At 39.3% G+C, this 24,072-nt stretch overlaps 2 protein-coding genes across 2 annotated transcripts; one reads left to right on the top strand and one right to left on the bottom strand.

Moving 5' to 3' along the window:
* Positions 1 to 8,784: 8,784 nt before the first annotated feature.
* On the bottom strand, positions 8,785 to 10,337 carry mis12 (MIS12 kinetochore complex component; the record flags this gene model as incomplete). Its single annotated transcript, XM_079555558.1, has 2 exons — positions 8,785 to 9,277; positions 9,936 to 10,337. 2 exons carry the CDS (start codon positions 10,335 to 10,337, stop codon positions 8,999 to 9,001), a joined length of 681 nt encoding a protein of 226 aa, XP_079411684.1. The 3' UTR covers positions 8,785 to 8,998.
* Positions 10,338 to 12,189: 1,852 nt separating this feature from the next.
* Positions 12,190 to 17,367, top strand: ppm1g (protein phosphatase, Mg2+/Mn2+ dependent, 1G). The gene is made up of 14 exons (XM_079555629.1): positions 12,190 to 12,315; positions 12,577 to 12,712; positions 12,938 to 13,007; positions 13,117 to 13,202; positions 13,269 to 13,398; positions 13,498 to 13,603; positions 13,722 to 13,927; positions 14,052 to 14,224; positions 14,314 to 14,436; positions 14,594 to 14,696; positions 14,781 to 14,912; positions 15,139 to 15,268; positions 15,347 to 15,446; positions 15,947 to 17,367. The coding sequence occupies exons 2-14, from the start codon at positions 12,602 to 12,604 to the stop codon at positions 16,148 to 16,150; spliced, it is 1,674 nt and encodes a 557-aa protein (XP_079411755.1). The 5' UTR covers positions 12,190 to 12,315; positions 12,577 to 12,601; the 3' UTR covers positions 16,151 to 17,367.
* Positions 17,368 to 24,072: the final 6,705 nt, after the last annotated feature.

Genomic DNA, 24,072 nt, shown 5'->3' with positions numbered 1-24,072 from the left:
ACGATATTATTAACTCTAATGACACTGGATACTGTCTCTCTCAGGCAAAAAAATGATATTAAACCTTTGTTCTAAAAGTGCATCATCATTATCCTAAAATACCACACAAGCTGCAATAAAAATGAAATTTAATGTTACTCAATTTGCCTCCATTAGAAAGTTTTACAAAGGAAGAATGGGGGAAATGCTAATAAATGTACAAACGATAAGTATCGAGCCCAAAAATATATCGTTTATCTGTTATTTATTGAACGATAAGTCGATTAAGTAATTATCGTGACAGCCCTATGTGTAAGTGAGTGTTTTTGGAGGCTCTTCGTACCAATTCTGAGTTCTGACATTTTCAATGTACAAAACACTACATACCCTAACTTGAAAAACAAAGTGGGTTTCCATCAAAAAATAAAACGTTTTCATGCCATTTTTGCTCTACTTGAGTCTGTGTTCAGAAAACGATTACTCGATTACATACAGTATAGTTGTCAACTATTTCATTCATCAATTAGTTGTTTCAGCCCTATTGCAAACAAATATTCCGTCATTCATGGAATATAGTTAAATGTTTAAAACCTGCTCAAATAGATTAGACACAACATATTAATGTGATTCTTGGACAGTTCTTTTTTCCTAGTAGCGGGTGTGTCAATGAAATATATAAACATGACATGACAAAACACATTCAATTACTCATGTGTGGTTTTTAAGCGTCTCAGTCGCCATCCAACCTTTCTACTATTCAACACCCTGATTAGAGATCCATGTGTTGTTTGCGGAGTGCACTGGAGGAGGGCCTTGAGCGTGTATCAAACCAACTCGTGCTGTTAGCTCATCAGGAAACCAGCCCTGCTTCCTGCCAAGATTTCCTTATTTTTCCTTCTTTTGCCCCAATATCCCTTCAGTTATCTGTGATCCTCCTTTTTTCATATAGTGTCATTCCATAATTGTGTAATTTCATGAACAATCTATCCAATCATAACTTTTATTCAGTGTTACCAGCTGCTAAATGTTACATGCTATAAAAATATATATATTTATTTGTTTTTGTAAGCACCGACAAAACAGATAAATATACTGTATATGTAAATGCAAGTTGTTGTGAATAGGGCCGTTTCACCCAGAAGGATATTTTGAATGGCAGACTGTGGGGCAGGAGCCAAATGCTGACAACATGAGCCTGGGCCAAAGAAAACAAATCACGCACAATGTGAGCTTTAAGTCAAACCAGTCTGAGTCGTGAGGCTGCGAGAGCCGAGGGCAGGAAATGGATTTCCAGAGACAGGAAGTAACTTTGTGGAAAGAGGAAGTGTTTTCCAGCATCCTCCCTCAGTTGGCGGCATGTGTAAAGATGGACCAAGGTGTATGAGGGTCACTTAGGTTGTCTTTACTGTCTTTACACACCTTCAAATACTTTCCCGAATATTTATCATCTGGGAAAACGCAATATGTAACCAAGTTAAGCAGTTTTAGAAATGATGAGACAGGGGTGTTTGTTTGCCTTACATGTTGTGACAACCCGCCCCATAGAAGCGTCACACAATGGGTCTTGTCGACGGTCTCGTGCCGTGATTATACAATTTCACCTGATTACATGTCTGTCATCTGTCTCTCTTCAATTCCAGCAAGAATATCTATCAATCAATAGCTTTGTGCTGTAACTAGATCGACATGATATTTCAATCAATATACTTTTGGTGACATTTCTGTCAGGTGACGTGCCTTGTGATTTTTCTAATGTAAAGTATATGTTGTGCAAAGATGAACAAACACACTAAAACTGTTACGACAGTTGTGAACTTTCACCATAAATTAGTCCAAATTAGAAGTCTGGATCTTTTCAGTCTTGTATTCATCATATTTGAGATAACTCAACTGAAAGCCAGTAGACTAATTCATTCAGTCAGCAACATGTGCTTTATGAGAAGATCACCCGTGACTTTAACAAAACAAAAACAAGCAGGCGCCTTAGTCCAATTCACTGTGGAGTTAGTATCTCTCCAGGATATATTTGCAGCATCATGACAATTCTAACACATATCCTCTCCTAACATTCCCAAGCGACAAATAGTTTGAGGTGAAGGGTCAAGGGTCAACAATGTGTGTGAGAGTCCACCGAGTTCAGAGGAAGCTGCTACTACACAGGGATGGACACATATGCTGTCAATACAGCAATGCACACAGTTAGTAGGAAAAAAACATGCTTGGAAAGAGTGAGCCAAACTAATATTTGTGTTTCAATGGAGTTACTCAACTTGCAGGACTACTTCTCTAATTTCCACATGGTCAGCAATTATTTGAAACCTTTATTTGCATAGTTTACCAGATCAAGGGGGAACCGAGGACAAAGCAAAGAGATTAGAACAGCAATCGCCTGAATCACTTTTATCTTGTCTGTTTATACGGTGCAGAAATACAGTTGTCAACGGTATCCTGTCAACTTACTGTATATTGAATATTAACAGGGGTAGTTGGCACAGAAGGATTTGACTGGCATTAGGAGCTGATAATAACCAAGTCCAAGTCACATCATCTGATCGCTTGAAGTTGAACAAGAACCAGGTGGACGCGTCACGCGCACATCCAAAACTGAGCAGTGTGCAAGAATCAGAAGTAAACAATGAAAAGATGAAGATGACTCTTATCCCAAAAAATGTTTCTTTTATTTCTTGCACGAAATAAAATAACTTTTTTGGGGAGCTTTCTATCTGTGCAGTCATCTTCATTTTTACCAACGTGAAGTGTCACATAACGATAAACAGGAATATATGCATTACTTATTAATACATTAATTATTTGGGATTTGGGTAAAATACAGATCTCCTTCTCAGTGGTAAAAATGTCATAAAAAGGTGAGTGGAGATGATTATATTACTAATACTACTACTATTATTACAACTACTAAGTAATACCACTACTACTACTGCAAAACAAAACGTTGCAAAAACTGCCCTGAGGTGCATTAATTAACCTACATAATCACATTTAGTTAAGATAAATCTTAAATTAGTATCTACTGTTTAATCTTGTGGCAACACACTCAAAGGTATGATCCTCTCTAAATGCACCTGAAGCAAAAAGGTTTGTCGACTATACTCCATAAAAAAGGAAAAGCAAACAGCAGATTATAGGCCAAGTAATGATTCATTTTGGTGTCGCTCCAAATCTCTGTTTAGACACCAGAGTGTTTGTGTGTATGTCAAACTGAGATACAAACTGGATAAATTATAATTTTGTGCACATTAGATTTCTTAATCTTTACAAGATATAGTGTCCTGGCATGTCACAAATGTGGATCAAAGTTTCTGTGCATGAGTGTGTGCGCTGAGATAGCGCTGGATGGACAGATGGTCCTTTGTGGCTTGTGACACCTGCCAGCTGCTGCACTGCTCTTCTTCAACTTTTTGGCCTTTATCCTTTTCTCTTCTCACCTTAACCCTGTCCTTAATGCTCTGTCCCCTTAGTGCTTGGATCCCACCCTTCTTCATTTCTTTTTACTCATTTTAGCCACTGTTCACACTTCAGCTCGGGTTGCATAAAGAGCATATGGTAGTCAGAAAAGTCTTGATTTGCCCTGTGTGTCTATATCGTTGTGTCCAACTATATAGACTGTGTTTATGAAACTAGCTAAAAGCGTGCCAAATTTACCAGCTCTGCAAGTCAATACAATATTTTTGTCTTTCTTTTTTGTTCTAAGGTAACACAAGGCTATGAATAATCTCAAGAGATTTACTTTAATATTTATTTGTATTTGTTCTGTTGCCAAACGACACAGGTTTAAGCAAATCACAGGAGAGTTCAGACAAAGTGACACAAGCTGAAATGACAGAGTTGTGTGTGCAGATGCAGTTCATTCTCTGCTCTTTAACTGAGCTTGAATGTATGTGGGCTGGTTACTGACGACCGCTGGACACTGACCGGAGGAGGCTCATGGTGAGAGTTGCTGTAGTCTAATGTGTGTGTGTGAGCCCGATGGTCAAAGGTCAGGCTGCGCCGGGGTACGGTGTGGAAGAGGTGACTACAGCGCGAGTGCGAGCTGCTGAGAAGGTGATTGGCTGTAAGCTCCCACCTCTCGAGGATCTGCACACCTCCAGGACCCGGAGGCGTGTAGGTCAGATCACAGCTGACCCTTCTCACCCTTGAAACGGACTATTCACCCCTCTCCCCTCAGGCAGAGCCTACAGTTCATTCAGACACACAACTCCCGCCGCATTAACAGTTCTTCCCCCTCCGCCATCAGACTCATGAACGATAACAAGACCCAATAACTCTGTATCAGACTCATGAATGTAATAACCTTCCAGCCATTTGCACTGTGTGGTATGTCCACACTTAGATCTGTTCCCAACACTGAATGCACCTGCACATGAATACACGTGAATACACTCACGCTGCTATGTCAGATTGTAGTTGTCTTTATCATATTTTTATGTTAATCTTCTTCATGCACCTTATAGTCAATAAATTTATATTTTTTAGAGTTAGTATTTTTCTAAGTTACATGTTTGCCCGATAGAAACAAAAAAAAATCACCAACAGTGGCAATAAAAACTATTCTGATTCTGCGAACGGTTAGCGCTCATGCTTCACAGCTAAAAGGTCCCGGGTTCGATTCCCTGATGGGGCCTTTCTGTGTGGAGTTTGCATGTTCACCTCATGTCTGCATAGGCACTGCAGTAAAAACATGCACAATAGGTGATTCTGACCATTAGCCTGGTTCAACATCTGGAGATGGATCACCGGGCGCTGTGCTGCGGTCGCCCACTGCTCCTTACGGGTCGCCCCAGCAGGATACATGGTTGGATCAAATGCAGAGCACAAATTTCCCTATGGGGGACACTAAAGTACACTCCATTATGCATTCATTTCTTCAAGTAGGTTCTTGTTGAGTTATAAGTTCATTTCATTTCATAAGACGATGTTCCATTAGAGAAGTGCCAGCAACACATTTAACTTTTCAAGTAACACAAGGTCTATGGTCACGATTAGATCCGGACTACATCGGGTCGGGGCTAAAACAGGCATAACAGGACAAAATAATGTGGATGTAAACCATGGACAGAGAAGGGGATGCGAGGAACTCTGACTAACCATTAAAAGTCCTTTATTTTAACACTCATGATGTAAACCATGCAAAACGCCAAACTGAAATATATTATTGAAGCAAAAAAAATCTAACTAACAAAAAATAACAAAGACTGACCCAGAGCATCACATGAAGAAGCCACCAGTGACTCACAGTTTGAGAACCACTGCTGTGTGCTGTAGGTAAGGGTGTTTAGTTAGGACATCTGTGTGAAGGTTTTGAGGTTGTTCTCTAAAGAGCCTGACCTGTATCTGTATTTAGTTTCCTTCTGTTCAAATGCAAACTCGCTCCTTTTAGCCGGAGTTGCTGACACTTGTTTGGCCCACTCTCGCTCTGTGTTGCTAATGAGCCGTTCCTTGTTCCTTTCAGATTACTTTATTTTCACACTTTACAGTAGGCTCCAGACACTGCCGCATACAGCTGTGTACTCAGGCAGCTGGACAACATCCTTTACTGGCTTCAGAGGGACAGACATGTGCTACAGGGCAAAGTTTAGGATTTATAGAAGCAACAGACGCACTGATAACCACTGGACAGCTGTGCTCACAAAGACACTGCTGGACTCTTTACATGAGCGTGTGTGACTGCACAGGACTTTAAGAACTACATCATTCTGAACTTTATGAGATCAAGACTACTGGAAAAATAGATGCTTACATGTACAATTAAAAGGTTTTATTGTAATGTAGATATAGATTGTAGGTCCATATCAGTGGTAATGGTTTTTATAAGGGTTGTATAATGCCGTAGTTGTTATTTTCAGTTTTCTTTTGCAACAGAGCCAGTCATAATCATATCTTATTATCTGCTTCGTCATGCAGTTCATATTGTGTAAATATCTTGGGATGTTTTAAATGTCATAGTTGCATTTCTTGTTGTTTTTTAGAAAATCAAACGTGGGATTTGTTTTAGAAATGCGTGGTTTCTTATGTGTTTGTTTGTTGGTTGGTCTGTTTGGGTTGGAAAAGTCCAACCTTATGCCCTACTTAAAATTCAAACTGTTTTACAAGCACTTAATTGCGATGGGTCAACTCACCAGCCCTGACACTTGCCCATCTGTAGCCGCTGACGGGACGAAAAACTCTAAAAGACAAATATGTCCGAGTGTTTTCAGGAATGTCGTGCCTTAAACAAATGTTGACCGTTTACACAAGTCTTGTTTATGTTCTCGTTGTGACTCAACTTGTGGTCGTTTTTTGTGGGAGCCGTAAATCTGGCCTCAGCACAAATCAATCACAGGTTTCACTTTCACGGCACGAGAGATGATCCAGTTCAGTTAACTCCGGCTATTTATTACGAGAAATTAGAAAAAAAGACTAATTGGTTTCACTTGAAAGAATGCAGCGTATTTCCTGTAACCAGACCCGTCAAATATCCGCTTTATATTTTCATATCAGAATGGTAAACGTCGGGACACGCTGCTGCTGGGTAAAGTGCTGTAGTAAACACTGACCCCTACTGGTCAGATTACGAAATAGCTTTAAATGTGTTCATTCCGTTAAACTGTAATTAAAGGTAGGGCCAAGTAGTTACCATGGAGATCCGCCATCTTTGCAGCTGTTTTCATACATTTCCATTAACATCAGCAAAAACAGTGTAAAAAAGTGGAGAAAATAGCCGTGGAACAACCCCGTTTGCTGCTGAGTTACTGCTGGTAAATACATCCAACTCACTGTGGTGTTCAATACTATTTTATTGGTTGATTGATTTATTTGACAGGGACATTGCAAGTCAACATAGTACAAAACAAGCTGTTACTGATGCGATGCAAAAAGAGTTAGCTAGAATAGCTAGTGCTAATTTTCAACTGGAGTTATGTTAACAATAACTCCAGTAATTTAACTTTTAAAATCTTCATTAGTTTACAATTGCTGCAAATCCCATAATGCTTAGCGATATGACCGAACTGTAAGATTTTTTTTGTAATCATAGTAAAATTCGAGCTTCAGTGCACCTCAACATATTTTTATGAGTGTAATTGGTATTTTTATCAAATTAACCTTGTATTTTAATCTCTTAACCGCCGCCTGAACTGAGCGCATTTTCTCCAGGTCAGCTTTACCCAAATCTAAAAGCTTCTCGACTGGAGAGCAACCGTGTAATGCCTCATTTGAAAGCTAAGACCTACAAAACTTTGTAGGTCGCATTTGTCACTTTTTTGTTTCTCTTTTGTCAGGTTTTTGCTGCATTTCTCACGATTTTATGTCACTATTGTTGTTGCTTTTTCATTGCTTCATTTGTCACGCTTTTGTTGCGTTTTAAGCCTCATTATCAATTCAATTCAATTCAATTCAATTCATCTTTTTTATTTGAGCATCTGAGCTCCACAAAGTTCTTCATAGGAACAGCACAGCACAGTAATCAAGCAAAAGAAAGATACATGCGTAGGTGAATAGCCAAATAGATAAATAAATAACGTGGATATGATGCTCAAAAGTAGGCAGAAGCTTCAGCTTGTTAGAGCCTACCCCCTTTCGGACGAATTTTCGTCGCTATTTTTTGTTGTTGTAAACTTTTAGATTTGGGTAAAGCTGAACTGGCAGTGTGTTGTTCTATGAAACAGTGTTTCGTTTTAATGTACACATAGAAATTACAATAAATTGCATTTTGCCCTAATCTTGCCCATAAACATGATGTACTGATAAATAATGAAAAGTTGGTTTATTGACAAATACGTTTTACCTGATGTTTAAGTTTACAATTGTGTTAAGACTACTTTTAGTTTTTTTGGTTCTCAAGACAAATTATTATAACACTAGTTGCAAGATCATCAGTTGCATAATTATCATTTTATATCTGCTGCAATTTTAATGAAGAAATGTTGGGCAGAAAAGTTATTTTTATTTTATTTTTAAGCTGATGACATGGAAGAAGGTGATTGACTTAACATGGTCGGCACGACAGTTTAAAATTGTTTACCTTCTTTTTTGTCACTTCCTGTCAGTGTCAAATCAGGAAGTGAAACTATAAACATCACAAAAATTTCCAAACTAAAGAAATCTTGAATATAATCGTGTTAAGTATGTTTTAGCAAAAAATGTGTCTAATGTGTCATATGCACTTTAAACATTATATACCTCATTAAATTGATTGTACTTTTGTTGTTTGGGGGATTTAACTTATTTTTCTTTAGAGCAAGTAGAAAAATAGTGTAGTTTTGTAGGTAACTTAAAAAGGATTGTCTTTAAGTATCCCGTTTTTTACGTTATTTACAACATACTAGGATCAAACAACATAAATAAGCACACATACCGTAGGCTTAGGTGTGTATACAAAACATACTTTTTTAATGAGTTTATTGTGTACAGATAAAGTGGATCAGGTTAAACCAAAAAGCAGAGTGCACAGCCTAGTGGTAAAACTAAGCACACGCAGAAAATGTAGCTTAAACAAAGCACACAGTTCTTAATATCACTCACATAGACTGCAAATCAAAGAAGACTAATTAAGACGCATCCAACATGACGATGTGAGATGGTGCACTAACAACATCTTAGCAAATGGGTGGCAATATAAATAAACAACATGTCGTTTGCTTTGTAAATAAAATGGTCAATGTTTGGGAACTTAGGTTTAGGTTCAATTTAGTGATTTTGAAAGAAATAGATGAACAAAAAAATCCACAAATTCGTATTATATATTAGTGATAGATTAGTGACATAGATGGGCCAAAACCAAAAAGCTTAAAAAAAAAAAAAAGTTAATATTTGATAGAGAAGACATTTAAGATCATGTTTGTTTATGTTACACATGGGCAGGTTCCGTAATTACAGACATTTCAAGCATAAACCAGCTCAAAACATCTGCAAAATGGCGTTTCAACCGTACAGTTTGTGCCTGTCCTCCACCTCCGTATTAGACTCTTGGCTCTTTAATAAAGCCATGAACGCGGATGGAAGTGTCTACATGTAAAACAGTTCAGTCACTTGGTCGAGGCGCCTTGCTGTAGACTTCAGTGATGGCTTTCTGCAGTTTTTTTACAGACTCCATGACAGTGCGGAAACTGTCGTGAAAGCTGCTGTTACCTTCCTTCACCCAGGCGGACTGCAGCTCTCTGACCCAGGACACGATCTCGTCCAGCTGCCTCTCCACCTCTCTCTGCTCCTCCAGCTCCGCCAGCAGAGCACGTCTGGCACACACCTCTGCTTGGAATGCGCTTTGGAGCTCAGCGATGGACGACTCGAGTCTCAACGCCTCCTAAATAGAAGATCGTTGTGATTCATAACAAGTAACAGCACACAATGAAAATCACAGATGCACAATATATAACCACAGGATTAGGTAACGTAGTTTCAATGTCATAAGAAGCTCCCAAATCACTGACGTCTTCCATCTCACTGGAATTTTTTGAAGCGTGTTTGTCTCTTTTTTGTCATATTTTTGTCAATTTTTGTAAAAAATGTCATGTTTTTGTCAGCAAATTTCTCTATCTGTAAGATCAATAAAGTACCATCTTTTCGCCTCGTTTGTCACTTTTTTGTTTCTTCTCCAGTTCGTTTTTTGTGGCTCTTTTGTCAGGTTTTTGCTACATTTCTCACGATTCTCACGTCTTCCATCTCACTGGAATTTACCCATTTTTACCAACACAGCTTAAAACAAAAGCAAACAGTGGCTTAAAAATGTCCAGATATTCAGTGTTAATCATGATTTCCCCAATTTGGTTTAACTGCATCCTTGTTTTGTGCAGGATTTGCTGAAAAACTGCTTAATAATATTGTTTGTAAACTGTAATGGTTTAGTAAAATATCATTATCTGCTTGATGATTGCCTGCTATGGGTCCACTCCCTGTTTAGCAGAAGACTTCAAAGATGCTGATTGTTTTGTGTTTTAACTTTAATCAGACATATAGCTTACCTGCACGGCATGGGGGTAGTTTTTATGGGACTGGTCCTCGGGCAGGAGCACGTGAGGGGGCACAGTGAGGCAGCGGGTCACCAGCAGCGAGGTCATGCGCTCGGACAGCTTCCTGAAGCGCTCCTCCAGGAACTGCTGCAGTTTTCGGCTGCACTCTCGGGCCGCGGTCCTGAGCTGCTCCTCGGCCTCAGAGCCTCCGCTGCTCAGCTGTCGGACACACACCTTCTCCACCACCGGCAAGAGGTCGTACAGACAGTCCTGAAACGCGTTACACACGCGGAGCACACATGTCTGCGGCGTGAATCCGAAAAACTGAGCCTCATACATGTGTAACTTGGATGGAGAATAACAAACTTCGTCTTTATTTTCACAAATATTTATCTCTCGCGTTTCCCGCTCCATGTTGAATTGATATTTTCTTCCCCGCTTCCGGGTTGTTGTCCCGACCATAGAGGAGCACATTGCCCCCCAGCGGCAGAGACCCTGTGTTGGTGGAACTTGTTTCCGGAACAGCGGATCATGCTCACATAATTTAATATAATAGATCCATTGCTCACATCTTCTCCTGTGTCAGTTAAATGGATGGATGTGTTTAGTGCCCAACATCACATAAACAACATGGCAATTTGCATTCAGTCACAGCAACAGCAGAAAATTAAGTGGAACGTCCAGTCAATGTATTTGCTGCTGTCCTTTCAATTTGCTGCTGTTCTATTTCTAGATATAAAATATGCAGACACTCTATTTCCACACGTTCTTACTTTTCCCCTGCACATATGTCACAGCAAGAGAAGCCACAGCAAGAGAAGCCAACACTTCTTTTCAAAAATCTCCTCAATGTGGAGGTTTAAATAAATGCAAGTTCAATTGATTGTCCCCCCTCATATCCAAACATCCCAACAACAAGAATTCACTCTCAAAATCAAACGTTTTTCCTCATAAACTTACATAACAATTATAAAACACTTTTTTGGCTGAATACTGATTACAAGTTAACAAACAGGCCTATGCATAAAGTTCATTTTAAAGTCGACTTATTTTTATGTGAATGAAGTGTGGACTCTTTGCAAAAGGGCAAGATGATGTGACCCAAAGTGATTTACATCAAGGAACCACTCACCCATTCACACTCTCATTCATACACCAATGCAGGTTGGTGAAGTGTCTTGCCCAAGGACACAGCACCTCTAATGCACCATAGTCATCATAGTGCCTGTGGCGATCTGCTTTTTTCTGCCGTTGCCTGAGTCTAAAAGTAGATATGCAGATACTAAGTACAGATACTAAATTGTGACATCTAGGCCAAGAAAATCGTGATATGAGTTTATATCACCCACCCCTATGAACCCTCTGCAGTGAGGCCCGGAGTGGACCCACAATCACCTTGGGATGACGAGCTGTGACCCAAATACAACTTAGTTGTAGTACATTTAGTAAGTATTGTAGAAATTATAGTGTAAAATTTTCCTCCTATTGTTGTTGAATAAGCATTAAATGTCGTTACTTGAGAACCAGCGGCTGTTTGAACGGTCAGCGTGTTGCCTTTATTTTGGACCCTCTCACCAGAAAATCTATAAAACAATTGATCCTGGAGCACTGTACAGACCACTGTGATGGAAAGTAAAGGCACCATGCTGCCCACTCATACTGCTGGGTCAAAATGCACACAAATATCAACTTTTTATCCACATAAAAATGTGCATAATAATGCATCTTTAAATAAGCCAAAAAGCTGAAATTGTGATCAAAATAACCTGATAACAATCATTGAAACAGACTCATGTAGTGATTCTATACATAAACATTAGAAGAAAAGTTTTCTGGGAAAGGCACTGGAACTGACCCACCAGTTGAGAACCAGAAAAGTAGCCTGTTTATTTATTGGTCTACTTTTTTCATAAAACTCCCATTTAACTCACATTCATCCTTTTTTTTTTTTTTTTTTTTTTTTTTTAGAAAACATTCATTTCACATATTTGTCCTATCAAACTACGGAATAATGTGAAGAAACAATAAATGTCAAATGCACTTTAAATCCGATAAATGTTCCCTGGGCAGTACGTAGTTCATCACCTCAAAGGTTTATTCATCATCATCATCATCTTTATTTATCAGACTCGGTCCATATGAAAACTCTATTATTCATCAATCTTGCAGAAATCAAAAGTGTTGACGGTGTGACGCAGGCGCGTGGCAGGACGGCAGGACACGCCCCCAGCTTGGACCGAAGGGACCTTCACGCATGCGCACATCGCCCATTTCCTCACGGCTCCTGCTGCGTTTGTGTTGATAGCGGCATTTGCTTTTACACGTGCAAAAGTCCTATGTGAATTCCCCTCTTTGGGATTATTTAATAAGCTCATCCTGCTCTGTTAGACAGGTAAAATAGCCGTCGATACAGGTTATGTGTTGTTTGTCTCTCTGCGCCACCATATTCCTGGCCTGAGATGTTATAATGGAAGTTTAGCCGGGTTGCTCCTAGTTAGCATTATGATGTGGGCTAGCTGATACATTCACTTTTTGTTGTTGTGTTGCTAACACTAGCCAGCTAGCAAAAAACATACCTAACTAACTTGTTTAGTGTTAAAGGCGTATCCTTATATTTAGGACCTAATAAGTTATGTTTTGTGGGTGTTCTCAGGTTTAAAGCCATAGTAACCACAACCATGGGGGCATATTTGTCGCAACCCAACATATCCAAGACCTCTTCCGATGGCGGCAACAACAACTTGAGCTTCGGCTTCTCTGCCATGCAAGGCTGGCGTGTGTCAATGGAGGTGAGGAGGTGCACATATCTCCAGCAAACATTTGGTTATGTGAAATTATGATTCAACCGTGCTAATTTTTACATAGTTTTTCTATAGAAAAAAAAAAACGTTTTCACTCCTACTTGCATTGATTTATACACAAAGTTCCTTTTATGTTTTATTTATTGTATGTATTACTATTTTGTTGGATATAAACTTTGTAGTAACTTTTTTTCTTAACGCACTATTTATCAGGATGCTCACAACTGCATTCCAGATTTTGATGAGGACACATCTATGTTCTCCGTGTATGATGGACATGGAGGTAAAACTGCTTTATTTTATGGCGTGAGACTTTAAACAAGCTGTACAACCATTTGTTTATTCTGACTGTCTGTGCACAAGACATTTTTAATTGTAAACCTGTTTTTCAGGCGAGGAAGTGGCCTTGTATTGTTCAAAGTATCTCCCTGAAATCATCAAAGAGCAGAAAGCTTACAAAGATGGAAAACTACAAAAAGTGAGACTAAATATTTAGGAAAGAAAATGTGTTCTGATGACATGCATTAATTGTAATATTTTCCAGGCTTTAGAAGACGCTTTTTTGGCCATCGACTGCAAAATGACCACAGAAGAAGTCATCAAAGAACTGGTGCAGATTGCTGGCCGACCCACTGAAGAGCCGCCCACAGAGAAGGTTGCAGAAGAAGATGACCGTACGTAGAAAATGACATATTGATTTTATGACGGTCACTGGTCTGATGAAGTAAAGAGTTTAATTTGCCCATGTGCACGTCTTCTTTATGTTTCAAAAGTGGACAAAGAAGAGGCAGAACTCCTTCATGAGGAGGCCACTATGACTATTGAGGAGTTACTTGTGCGATATGGCCAAAACCGCAATGCAGTCAAACATGCAGTGAGGTACAGAAATATTTTTTATGTAAAATGTTATACAATATTTGCATGAAGAGAATTGTAATTTCCCCCAAACAGACACGTTTTGTAACCGTTTGGGTCTTTCCTCTTAACTCTCTCACAGTGCTGCAGTTGCAGCTAAGAAAGCATGTCAAAGCGCTGGTTCCTCAGGAGACAAAGCTGGTGGCAGTGATGGTCAAAAGAAAGCGGGTGTAAATGGAGAGGTTGAAGAGGAGGCGGGCAATAGAAAAACCACTGAAGATGAAGGAGCAGCATGTGGGTCAAAAGTGAGAGCCTGTCGGAGAGCAGCAAGTGGAGGCAGCGAAGCAGGTAAGTCAGATATATAGTACTTCAGGACAAGTCTTAAATTACTTGGACTTGCACTCGGCCTCAAACGAGGAAGACTTGAGATTGATTTGTTGAATTATAACCAACTTTATTTTGTTATTACTAGATGGAGCTTGTGGTAGCTCCAATGGTGAGGAGAAGGCTGGTAAGGCAGAAGGGGATGCAGGCCCGTCATGCTCTTCTTTGACTTCTAAAAGCCCTGGAGATTCAAAATCCAGGTTTTTTGACGACAGCGAGGAGTCTGATGAGGGAGAGGAGGAAGAGGGCAGTGATGAAGAGGTGAGGGGTTCTTTCTAGGTGAACAATCATTTCCTCTGTCTGATGGAGTGGTTGGTCGTACTTGGTAAAAACGTTGTGTTTCTTCTAAGGATGGAAGTGAAGAGGAAGGAGATAGCAGTGAGGTCGAGGAAGAAGACACAGAGGAAGGTGAGGACGACTCTGAGGAAGAGGATGAAGAGATGTGTTTACCGGGCATGGATGGCAAAGAAGAGGTACAGCTGTGAATTTTTACATTTTTAATGTAATTCTATTATAGGTAAATTATTGGTTATTCTCACACATTGGCTTTTCAAATGAAAATATACTGAAAAAGACTTGTATTATGTTGCGTTAACCAAACACCCTCTCTCTCTCTCCTGCCTCTTTCAGCCCGGCTCTGACAGTGGCACCACTGCTGTGGTGGCTCTCATCAGAGGAAAGCAGCTGATTGTAGCTAATGCTGGAGACTCTCGCTGTGTGGTTTCTGAGAATGGTATGACTCCCTGTTTTTAACTGTTTATCAATTAGGGAAAGAGTGCTTTATATGTATGCTTATTTTTCTTGTTGTGCGTCGTAGGAAAAGCTGTAGATATGTCATATGACCACAAGCCAGAGGATGAGGTAGAACTGGCTCGTATTAAAAATGCTGGAGGAAAGGTGACCATGGATGGAAGAGTCAACGGGGGACTCAACTTGTCCAGAGCCATTGGTATGAATGCTCAACATTATTATTCATTTATTAGACTATTTTAATATTGCTCTCAGGTGTAGTTTTTATAGGTGTATCATGTCTCAGACACTGTGCTAAGTTGATTCTCCATTCTTTGTATTAACACAATTACCAGAATAATTAAAAAGATTTAAACTGTTAAGCGCTGTAACCTTGATTTTGGAGTAGATGTGAATTTTTTCATGACATAACCTTTATTTACAAGGTGACCACTTTTACAAAAGAAACAAAGCCTTGCCTGCAGAGGATCAGATGATTTCTGCAATGCCCGACGTCAAGGTCTTGACTCTCAATGAGGAGCATGACTTTATGGTCATTGCCTGTGATGGCATTTGGTAAGCACTAAGCATAAACCTAATATTTACTCATTTTGAACGGCAAGCAACATATTTTTGTCTCTGTTTTGTCTACAGGAATGTGTTGAGCAGTCAGGAAGTTGTTGATTTTGTTAGTGAAAGGATCAAGCCAGACCAGAATGGGAAAACAAGATCTTTGTCAACAATAGTTGAAGAGGTGAGTGCGGCATGTTAATTTACAGTCATGTTGACAGAAGTATTTGCATCATGTCAATCCAGTGTCTCTGTACATTGGTGGATGAATGACAGTGTGAATGGGTGAGTGGTTCCTTGAAGTAAAACGCTTTGGACAGAAACGCTATGTAAATTTAGACCATTTTAACATTCACAAATTTAAGTTTTTGTTGTTAAAGGTAACACACTGTTGTGTTCACTGCTTAATGCTGCACTACCGGAATTACTATGAAAGTCATAAAACTCGGCTGTTGCCAAATGTCTCTAGCTCTCAGACCACACGTCGATTGTTCACTTGAGTTCATTAGAAGCACGTCAAAGCCGTGGTTCATAGCGAGACAGAGTTGAGACGTAAGCAGGGCGGAACACCTGAGGTACTGTTAAGTTTACCATGTAGATCTATGGTGCCAAACCATACCACAAGAAAATGATTACCGCAGCTGTAAGTTGACTAAAATGTATACTTTGATTTGTTTATTGCAGCTGTTGGATCATTGTTTGGCTCCAGATACATCCGGAGACGGGACAGGGTGCGATAACATGACCTGCATGATAGTCACCTTCCGGTCACGTCCTTCTGTTCAGAGTGAATCGGACGAGACCAAAAAGAGAAAGCTACAGGACGGATCAGAGGACCGCAAGCTGGAAAAGAATGGGAATGACAGTAAAAAAGCTAAAAGTGACTAAATTGACGGAAAATTCCAGGAAGAGCAGCTGGTCCCAGACCACCCCAGACACAGAAACCAGATCCATTCTTTCCAAACCTGGATTGTTACCTCAAAGTCCATAGTCTCATTACCGTAGGACCAGTAATGTCTGCTTACACATCAGTGAACTACCGTCATGAACATGAGTTAGATTTTTTACATCAAGGCCCACTTATATTTTTATTCAATCTTAATATTACAATGACCGATGCTTTTACATGCAGACGTTACAAAATTCTCAACTTTCTGGTTACTAGAAAGAAGCTGCAAAAAGATACTGTAGCTACAAAAGAGTGTTCTGTTTGAAGCATTTATTTCCAAAATCTGAAAATTTACAGCACAGATACAGTTCATTTTTCTATTTAGACACGTAAACCAGCCCGACATACTGGAAAGATTTCTGTCTTGTGTTGAATGTTCTGGCCATGGTTTTGGGCTGCCTCTATTCATTAAGATGGAGTGCGTTTTTGAGACTCCAGGCTTCATTTGTAGGCGCAGCTGAAGGATAACTACTCTACTAAATTTGCCATTTTGATACATTTTTCCTTTGAGCAATTGGTTTTGAAGCAATGATCTTTCTTTGTTGGTTTCTGTCAAACTGCATTTGGGTGCATTACATGTCACAATTCATTCCTGTATTTATGTAATCTTTATTCCTGATCTGTAAATTTCCAAAAAGCAAGAAACTCCAGCGAGAGTAAACATAATTGTAATGTATGTAAGATTGGGTATTGGGAACGGAAGATGGCGTCAATTGGCAATGTACTGTAAGTCTCATGAGAGATGTAGCGGGACACACGGACTGTTCAACTATTTTGCTTCAAAGGCGTTATTGCCCTGACAGCTATGTTAAGTATAAGAGATTTTTAATAGTTCTAATTATAGGATGTCCACTTATGATTTGTTTGAAGTCTGATAAAATTGTTCTTGACCAGACAAAAAAAAAACATGAGCACATTTTTGAGCAGTCTGGTAATGGACAAAAAAAGGATGTACTATTATTTACAAGTGAATAGTTTTGTCAGAGCAGCAATGTATCTGTTGATTTAGTTTTCAGACTATTCCTGTAAAACCATTTTGTGTGACTGTGCATTTGTTTTTCATGCTTTATCTTGACACACCATGCCCTTTTTATGTACATAGTTTTTCAATACTTGTAATTGAAAGAAAAAAACTTTTCTTTGTAATTGTGACTCAGTGTAACATTTGGTGCATACACTTTTGACACCAGTATGTAAGTACATACAAATACATTTTTTAAATAATCCCGTCTTTTGGTCCTTTTTTTTTTTTTTTATGAAAGCGCGCTCAGCCGGTCACACATCCTGTAGGTGGCGTCAAACACCAAAATGTACAGAGAAAAGCCAAGGGCAATGGTTTACATCAGGTTTCTGTGGAGCAGTTTGACAAATCACTAAGGTTATGGCCTAAAGCCTCATTAAAACGCTACAGGATTGTGTTTTTTTCTTTTTACACCTAAGTGGAGAGCAAGTTATCAAATTCTACACATTCAAGTACCTAAAGCCTCTTCACTCTGTCCTGCCATTGGCTGGTTCTGGTTGCACTGCTCCACTTGGATCACTGTTGCTGCAGGAACAATAGAAAGCATGAAGGAAACACTGTCCTCGGGTCTAAAAATGTCACAGACTCTGAGGCAGGATGTTGTTTTTTATCCTACAGTAGCATTGAAAACTGAGCAAAACTCTCCAGTGGTCCCCAAAGGCGGACACACAACATGCACATAATAAATTGAGTTTGAAATTAACTTATTTTTTATATGCTTCAGCCCTGATGCTCTGCTTCAACTCAAAAGGCTCATTCCTGTGGTCAGACACTGGTGTTTAAATAGTCAAATATAGTCTTCCTTCAAGGTCTTTAGAGAAACAGGGTCAAGCTCAAGAAGGACAGCCAATAGTAAAGTGGTTAAGGCTACTGCACATGTGGCAGAACATGGCTCTATTCTTCTCAGAACGGTGAGTCTCGGCTCAGACAATTTGAGAATATTTCGTTTTCTAGTCGGGGTGGATCTAGAGGGGTGGAACAGCTGCCACCCCATTGATGTCAGCCAGGTTTTGTCTAAATTCTAGTGTAGTCATCAACCTGGCACTAGGACTGGTTGCAATTCAGATCTTCAAAGCCTAATTCACTCTTTTTTTTATTACAAATGTCATGTCTCACATCTACTCTAGAGGATACGGTGCTTACAGAGGCTCACTCTGATAGTACTTTTTAGTTAGTTAGAAAAAAATAAGGAGCCAAGTGCCAACTCCTGTGGCTCCCAAAATGATGATGAATATTATTTCTTTTTTACAAAAGTTTAAATTTTACCTGAGTAAGAAACCCCCTACTTATATTGTGGACAATGCTACTATTTGTACATAATTTTGGGAGGCTCAGCCTACATCTAAATGGAAAAATTACCTTGCAATCAAACAAAACTTGCGTACCGACCCTATAAACATTCAACATTGTAAAATGTGTTGCCACCCCAGAAATGATCCCTGACCCTGTTTGCCACCCTGTGATTTTTTTTCTAAATCCGCCCCTGTTTCTAGTGCAGTGGTTCTCATTAAAGGCACGACTTAGAAATCCACATCACCCTATGACAAAAAATAATTGAATGTAACATAGGCTATCTTTTACGTAGGCTATTCCCCCTAGACTATCATTTATTCATTCAATCTTTATTATGTACACAAGTGCGGCCACAAGATCCATAGCTTCGTTAAAATAAAAGGCACCAGCAAACACTAGCTGCCACTCACATACAGGCACGAGTGCCTATCGTTAAATTAAGCAGAAATAAACCTAAAACACACTAAAATCATAATAAACGTAACACCAGTCATCTTAACAGACTCATAGCTTGCTGTCTTCATGTCCTCATCATACTATTGAGAATAAGATAGATTACCAAAAGTAGCCAGATTAGAGTAACTAAGTTACTAAGTAACTTGTTACTGGCATTACAGGTACCGACCCACCTGTTGAGCACCACTGCTCTTGTGTTCTTTTAATTTATATAATGGGATACGTATAATCACCGCTGGATGTTTCAGTTGCAGATGAACCGCTCTCATGACATCAGCATCTGCTTATCAACGTGGGTCTTTCCTGTCCTCACCTCTGACCTCCTTCTTCCCCATTTTGACTGTCCTCACATTGCTCTATTTTCCTGTGAAGTGCTGTCTCATCATCTCTTTCCTGTCCTTGTGCTTCCTTTACCACCAGCTGTTGTCAATGTCTCCTGTTTTTGCAATGAAACTGAAACATGTGGCACAGCCAATAAGCCTTTTGGAAAACATATTCAACTATATGTTACTCGACACATGTAGTGCAAATGTAAGAGAAACCTTTACCTGGCTGGCTGTATCTAACCAGATAGCAGTACATTTCAGTTCAGGTATAAGGTGAGGTGAATATGTTCAAACACACCTGTGAACACAGTGTACAAAGCTCTATCAGGACAACGACACTGATAAGAAAAGGAAACGGTACCATTTGTTTGATCAGTCACATACAGAGGCTTTTACATCACCCACTCAGGTTGTACAGAACATTTCTTAGTAGCATTTAACTTAAGTGACTTGATATGGGCTCCATCGCAAACTTTGAAACCTTTATTGGAACTACATATACACATACATATATCATATCATATAATCGAATGCACCATTTTTATTTGTTGTGGGATAAATCTATGGCAGACTGTTTATAAAACTTACCCTCTGCCAACCTTACAGCATGGAGTTAAAGGTAAGTCAGCAAGTGGCAGCAGTCAGACAATGGCAGCAAAAATGATGGCAGACAGTAGTTTAGAAATTTGATGTTACGCTCATGCCTGTCACCTCCATTTTGATATATCCATATTTACAGAAATACTGAACACCAAAATTTAACCAGTGAACATACTTTTATTTTATTTAATCCAATACAATACCATTACAAGAACTTTATGAATGTATTTGTTTGCCAGATTGTCAGCATAAAGGTTTGCCAAGTACTGTGGACCAGGCTGTTGAATAAATCATCCCAGTGAAAACTTCACCATTCTGAGATTCATTTAATGTGCTTTGATGGTTCAGCACTTCTCATTTCTCTTGTACTCATGATACACTCATCTCCTTTTGCAACAAAAGCCTACTTTTGCACAAGATTTAGGATTTTGCTGACCTCTGTATGAACTGGCCAGCCATGACTCCCTGGACTGGGACATTACCCGCCCCTCTCTCTCCCACTGTCCGCTTCGACTGATACCAACACAGGCGCAACCGAATCTCACATACTCCTTGATGTCTTTGTCTGTGCAAAAAGGCAGATTTATATTCCTCAATACAAGGCCGAAAAAGGCATCCAAGACCCAAGGCATTAAAGAGCTGGTTTTGTGTCTGAGAATGTTTCTTTTTTTTTGTATTCACTGTTTTCTTTGAAAACTGGACAAACGCTCCGGCTAAAGCCTGGGGACAGTGTGTGCCAGTTGGTTATATCTTGTCAACTCAGTAGGCTATCACTCGGTAAACTGTGGTTCAGAGAAAAACAGGGCAAGTTTTTGTGTTTTAGTGTAGTATACGAGTCGTGGTATGATATAGTTTTCTTAAAAGGTATCTACTTTTGAATTGGACACACTACTGTATATGGCACCAAACAGTCAGGGTTTCCCTCAAAAACCATCAAGTCTGTCTGTCTGTCCTTCCATGCGTCCATTCATTGTGTGCATTTGGTTCAATGTTCCCAACTGTCCATAATGTCATAATCAGTCCCTTTCTCAATAGTCCAGGCAGTTGACAACAATTTGTTGAGTTTATCGCAATTACGAAAAGTAAAGAATTTAGTTCCAGCTCTGCCTGTTTAGGGATCAAATCTGACGTCACTCCTCCCTATTGCGTTATGTAGCAAATGTATATATGGAGAGAGGCAATGAATTGGACTGACATTGACCACCAAAGATGTTGTGTGTTCACTTAAAAATTTAACAAAAATAGTAATTTTCTGTTATGTTTGGTCTGTGTCTTTTCATTTTCAGTAAAAGCCCAAAGGCAAACTTTCTATCGTGCACTTGGGTTTAATTCTGATGGTTCAAAGTGTACTCATGGGTTATGGACACAGAATATAATCAAAAAAAGATAATCATCACAACAACAGTGTATTCAGGTCTGTTCCTTCACTCTTCCCAAAAGTCACATGGCAGCCTTCAAAATAAAGTTATTGCATAACAGTATCTTGGAGCAAACAGCCTGTGCAGTCACAAAAGCTGAATTTGTGAGTATCTCTGAGCTGGTGCTTTCCCTGCCCCAAACACTGTGCTGCTGTAACCCTTTACTGTCATCAGCCGAACACAGCATGTTGAGCCTCAAGCACTGTGATCATCAGAAGACTTAAAGTGATAGTCTGTAAGATAGCAAAGTGAGGTGAGAGAGAGATTTGAAAGTATGCGATCTTGTCACTCCCCACCTGATTGGACTAGAAAGCCACTTCTAGGGGAAAGTGAGAACAAACTTTCAAAAGTAAATCATCACACTCCCTCCCTGCCCCCTCCTGATCGGACCTGACAGTCCGGTTCACAGGAAAGCTTGTCTCATTGGTCAAAGTGGCAGCCCCGGATATCTGATTAGTAACTAAAATCAGCAAGGGAAGAAAAAAAAGAAAAAATATTATTTGTTAATATTACTTGCAGAACCAGGTGGTTAAAAAAAACGCAATCTGTTACTTTTGTTAAACATTTAAACTTACAGACTATCACTTTAATGCAGCTTGTGAATCATCTACTAAACAAGAAACAGCAATTTCAGGATTTAATACATTTAAATTTTGAAAGAAAAATAAACCATGTTTTTAGATTGATCTTGCGATGAGCAAAATCTTTGACTCACGCACATATATTTTCAGACCAATCCTGGAACATCAACACTTTTGATGAACAGATGGTATGTTTTTCTTCAATCTGGCTGCAAGTGTAAAATTACGTTTAATTAGGTGAAAATAAATGGACAACAAAAAGTATTCATGCAAATGATCTTTATTTTTCATTGTATAAACCTCAATCATTACATGTAAGACTGAAACAAAACTCCGTAAAGTGTGGGTCTACGGACAGTGCTGCTGCATCATACTAGTACATAGTAAATCCTTAGGCAGTATGTGAAAATCTGAGGCACGTCTAAGACATTGAAATGAAACATGGTGTTTGGGCAAAAATGATCAAATCAAGTCTCTGTACCAGGGAAAATACATCATCCATGGCATCCAGGTCATAACTTAACTTTCAAGGGTCCATCTGTCCCACAAACACAATCAATCAAAACACATAATCAACTCTAATAATATTCTCTGAAGGCAAGTGTCAAGAGTGTCAATAAACAACATGTTCAGTGCTTTGTTTTCACTTTCTATTTTGCCCACATTCCTCCTACACAAATCCTTAAAGGACTTATTAAATTTACTTTGTAACATTCAACCAACAACCAATTACAATACAATAACGACCACGGTTTTCAGCAAAAACTATTATTCAAGAGGGATGAAAAGATACAGCATGTTCCTTCACTCAACATATCTTTGGCTGACCATCTCCAGTACAGAAACGGTGATCATACAATGCGAGCGAGTAAAGGCCTATATGTTAATTGTCCTCCTTTAGGTTTAGTATGATTACATAGTTATGATTATACATTATTATTTGAACTATATTACTACTACGTTATTACATTATGTACACAATTCTTACATGAATAAAATGGAAACAACATTTAAAACCGTATTATTTTGCATGTTTACATTGCAGTAACAGGTTAGAGGTTAGACTGCTGGTCACACTTCTGGAATATCACAAGTATCAAGTTTAAGTTAAGGCGCTATGGACAAGAAACAGCAGAAAACTGATGGCTTCTCATAATCGGCACAGTTTTGTCAATATAAACAAGACTTTATTAAGTTAAAGCACTTCATGGATTATGCTTGAATTCAGAGTGATCCAGAACCATTAAAACTGACTTTATGAGAAGGACATTTCACAGTTGCATAAACTTGGCAAAATCACTTAACCGTTGCTCAAAGTCAAGCAAAGACACCATATTTTATTGCTCGAAAACATAATAAGATTTTAAATGTATGTGCTAAATATAACAGGCTGTATTTATATAAGAGGTGTTCAAAGAAAAGAGGCAAAATACCCTCCACTCAAACAAATGATGATTATAATGGGTTACACCTGCATTGCGCTTTACAAGCTTGTGTACCCAGTTTCTCAAAGTGCCACACTGTAGTCATTAATCATTCACGCCGGTGATGGTGAGCTACTATTGTAGCCACAGCCGCCCCTGGGGTAGACTGACAGAAGCGATGCTGTTGATCTGCACCATCTGCCCCGCCGACCATCACCATTTTAGTGGTTGGGGAAACCGAAGGAAAACCTACGCAAAATCCACACAGGACCCGGGACCTTCTAGCTGTGAAGCACGAGCTCGAACCACTGCACCACCAGGCCATCCAAACAACCCAGTCCAGTTGACAACCTTGAAAACCTTTATGATGGAAAAGCAAATTGAGAGCAAGTTTTGCAGATGCAATGTACTTGCTGCTTCTTGTACCAGAAATGATACAAACAGTAGTAAAAGTAGAACAAGTTGCAGTGAGACATGGAGGAACACAAGTTGATACAGACCTGTCTGGTCTTTGTGCCTGTGGAAGAGCTTGGCCGCTTCTAACTTCACTCCGTTTGGAGCTATAGGAATATGCTGGGAGAGGCCAAATGCTAACAACATCTTTGGTTGTTTTGCGTGACTGAGTGCACACACAGACCATCAACTTGTCTAAGCTCAGAACATATGTCAGTATGTGAAAACGGTGGCCTGTTCCAATTCAATCTTATGTTAGTTGGACTGACATGGAAACATTTTACTTGCT

The sequence above is a fragment of the Gobius niger genome (genome assembly GCF_951799975.1).
Source record: "Gobius niger genome assembly, chromosome: 4".
NCBI lineage: Eukaryota > Metazoa > Chordata > Actinopteri > Gobiiformes > Gobiidae > Gobius > Gobius niger.
Note: the sequence above shows the minus strand (reverse complement) of the source record. Positions and strands in the feature narration are given on the sequence as shown.

Bases quoted from the DNA above. Each gene is read 5' to 3' on its own strand.
- ppm1g (XM_079555629.1), top strand. From the start codon at position 12,602: ATGGGGGCATATTTGTCGCAACCCAACATATCCAAGACCTCTTCCGAT. The intron at 13,008-13,116 runs GTAAAACTGCTT...CCTGTTTTTCAG, and splicing joins CGTGTATGATGGACATGGAG to GCGAGGAAGTGGCCTTGTAT. The intron at 14,225-14,313 runs GTGAGGGGTTCT...GTTTCTTCTAAG, and splicing joins AAGAGGGCAGTGATGAAGAG to GATGGAAGTGAAGAGGAAGG.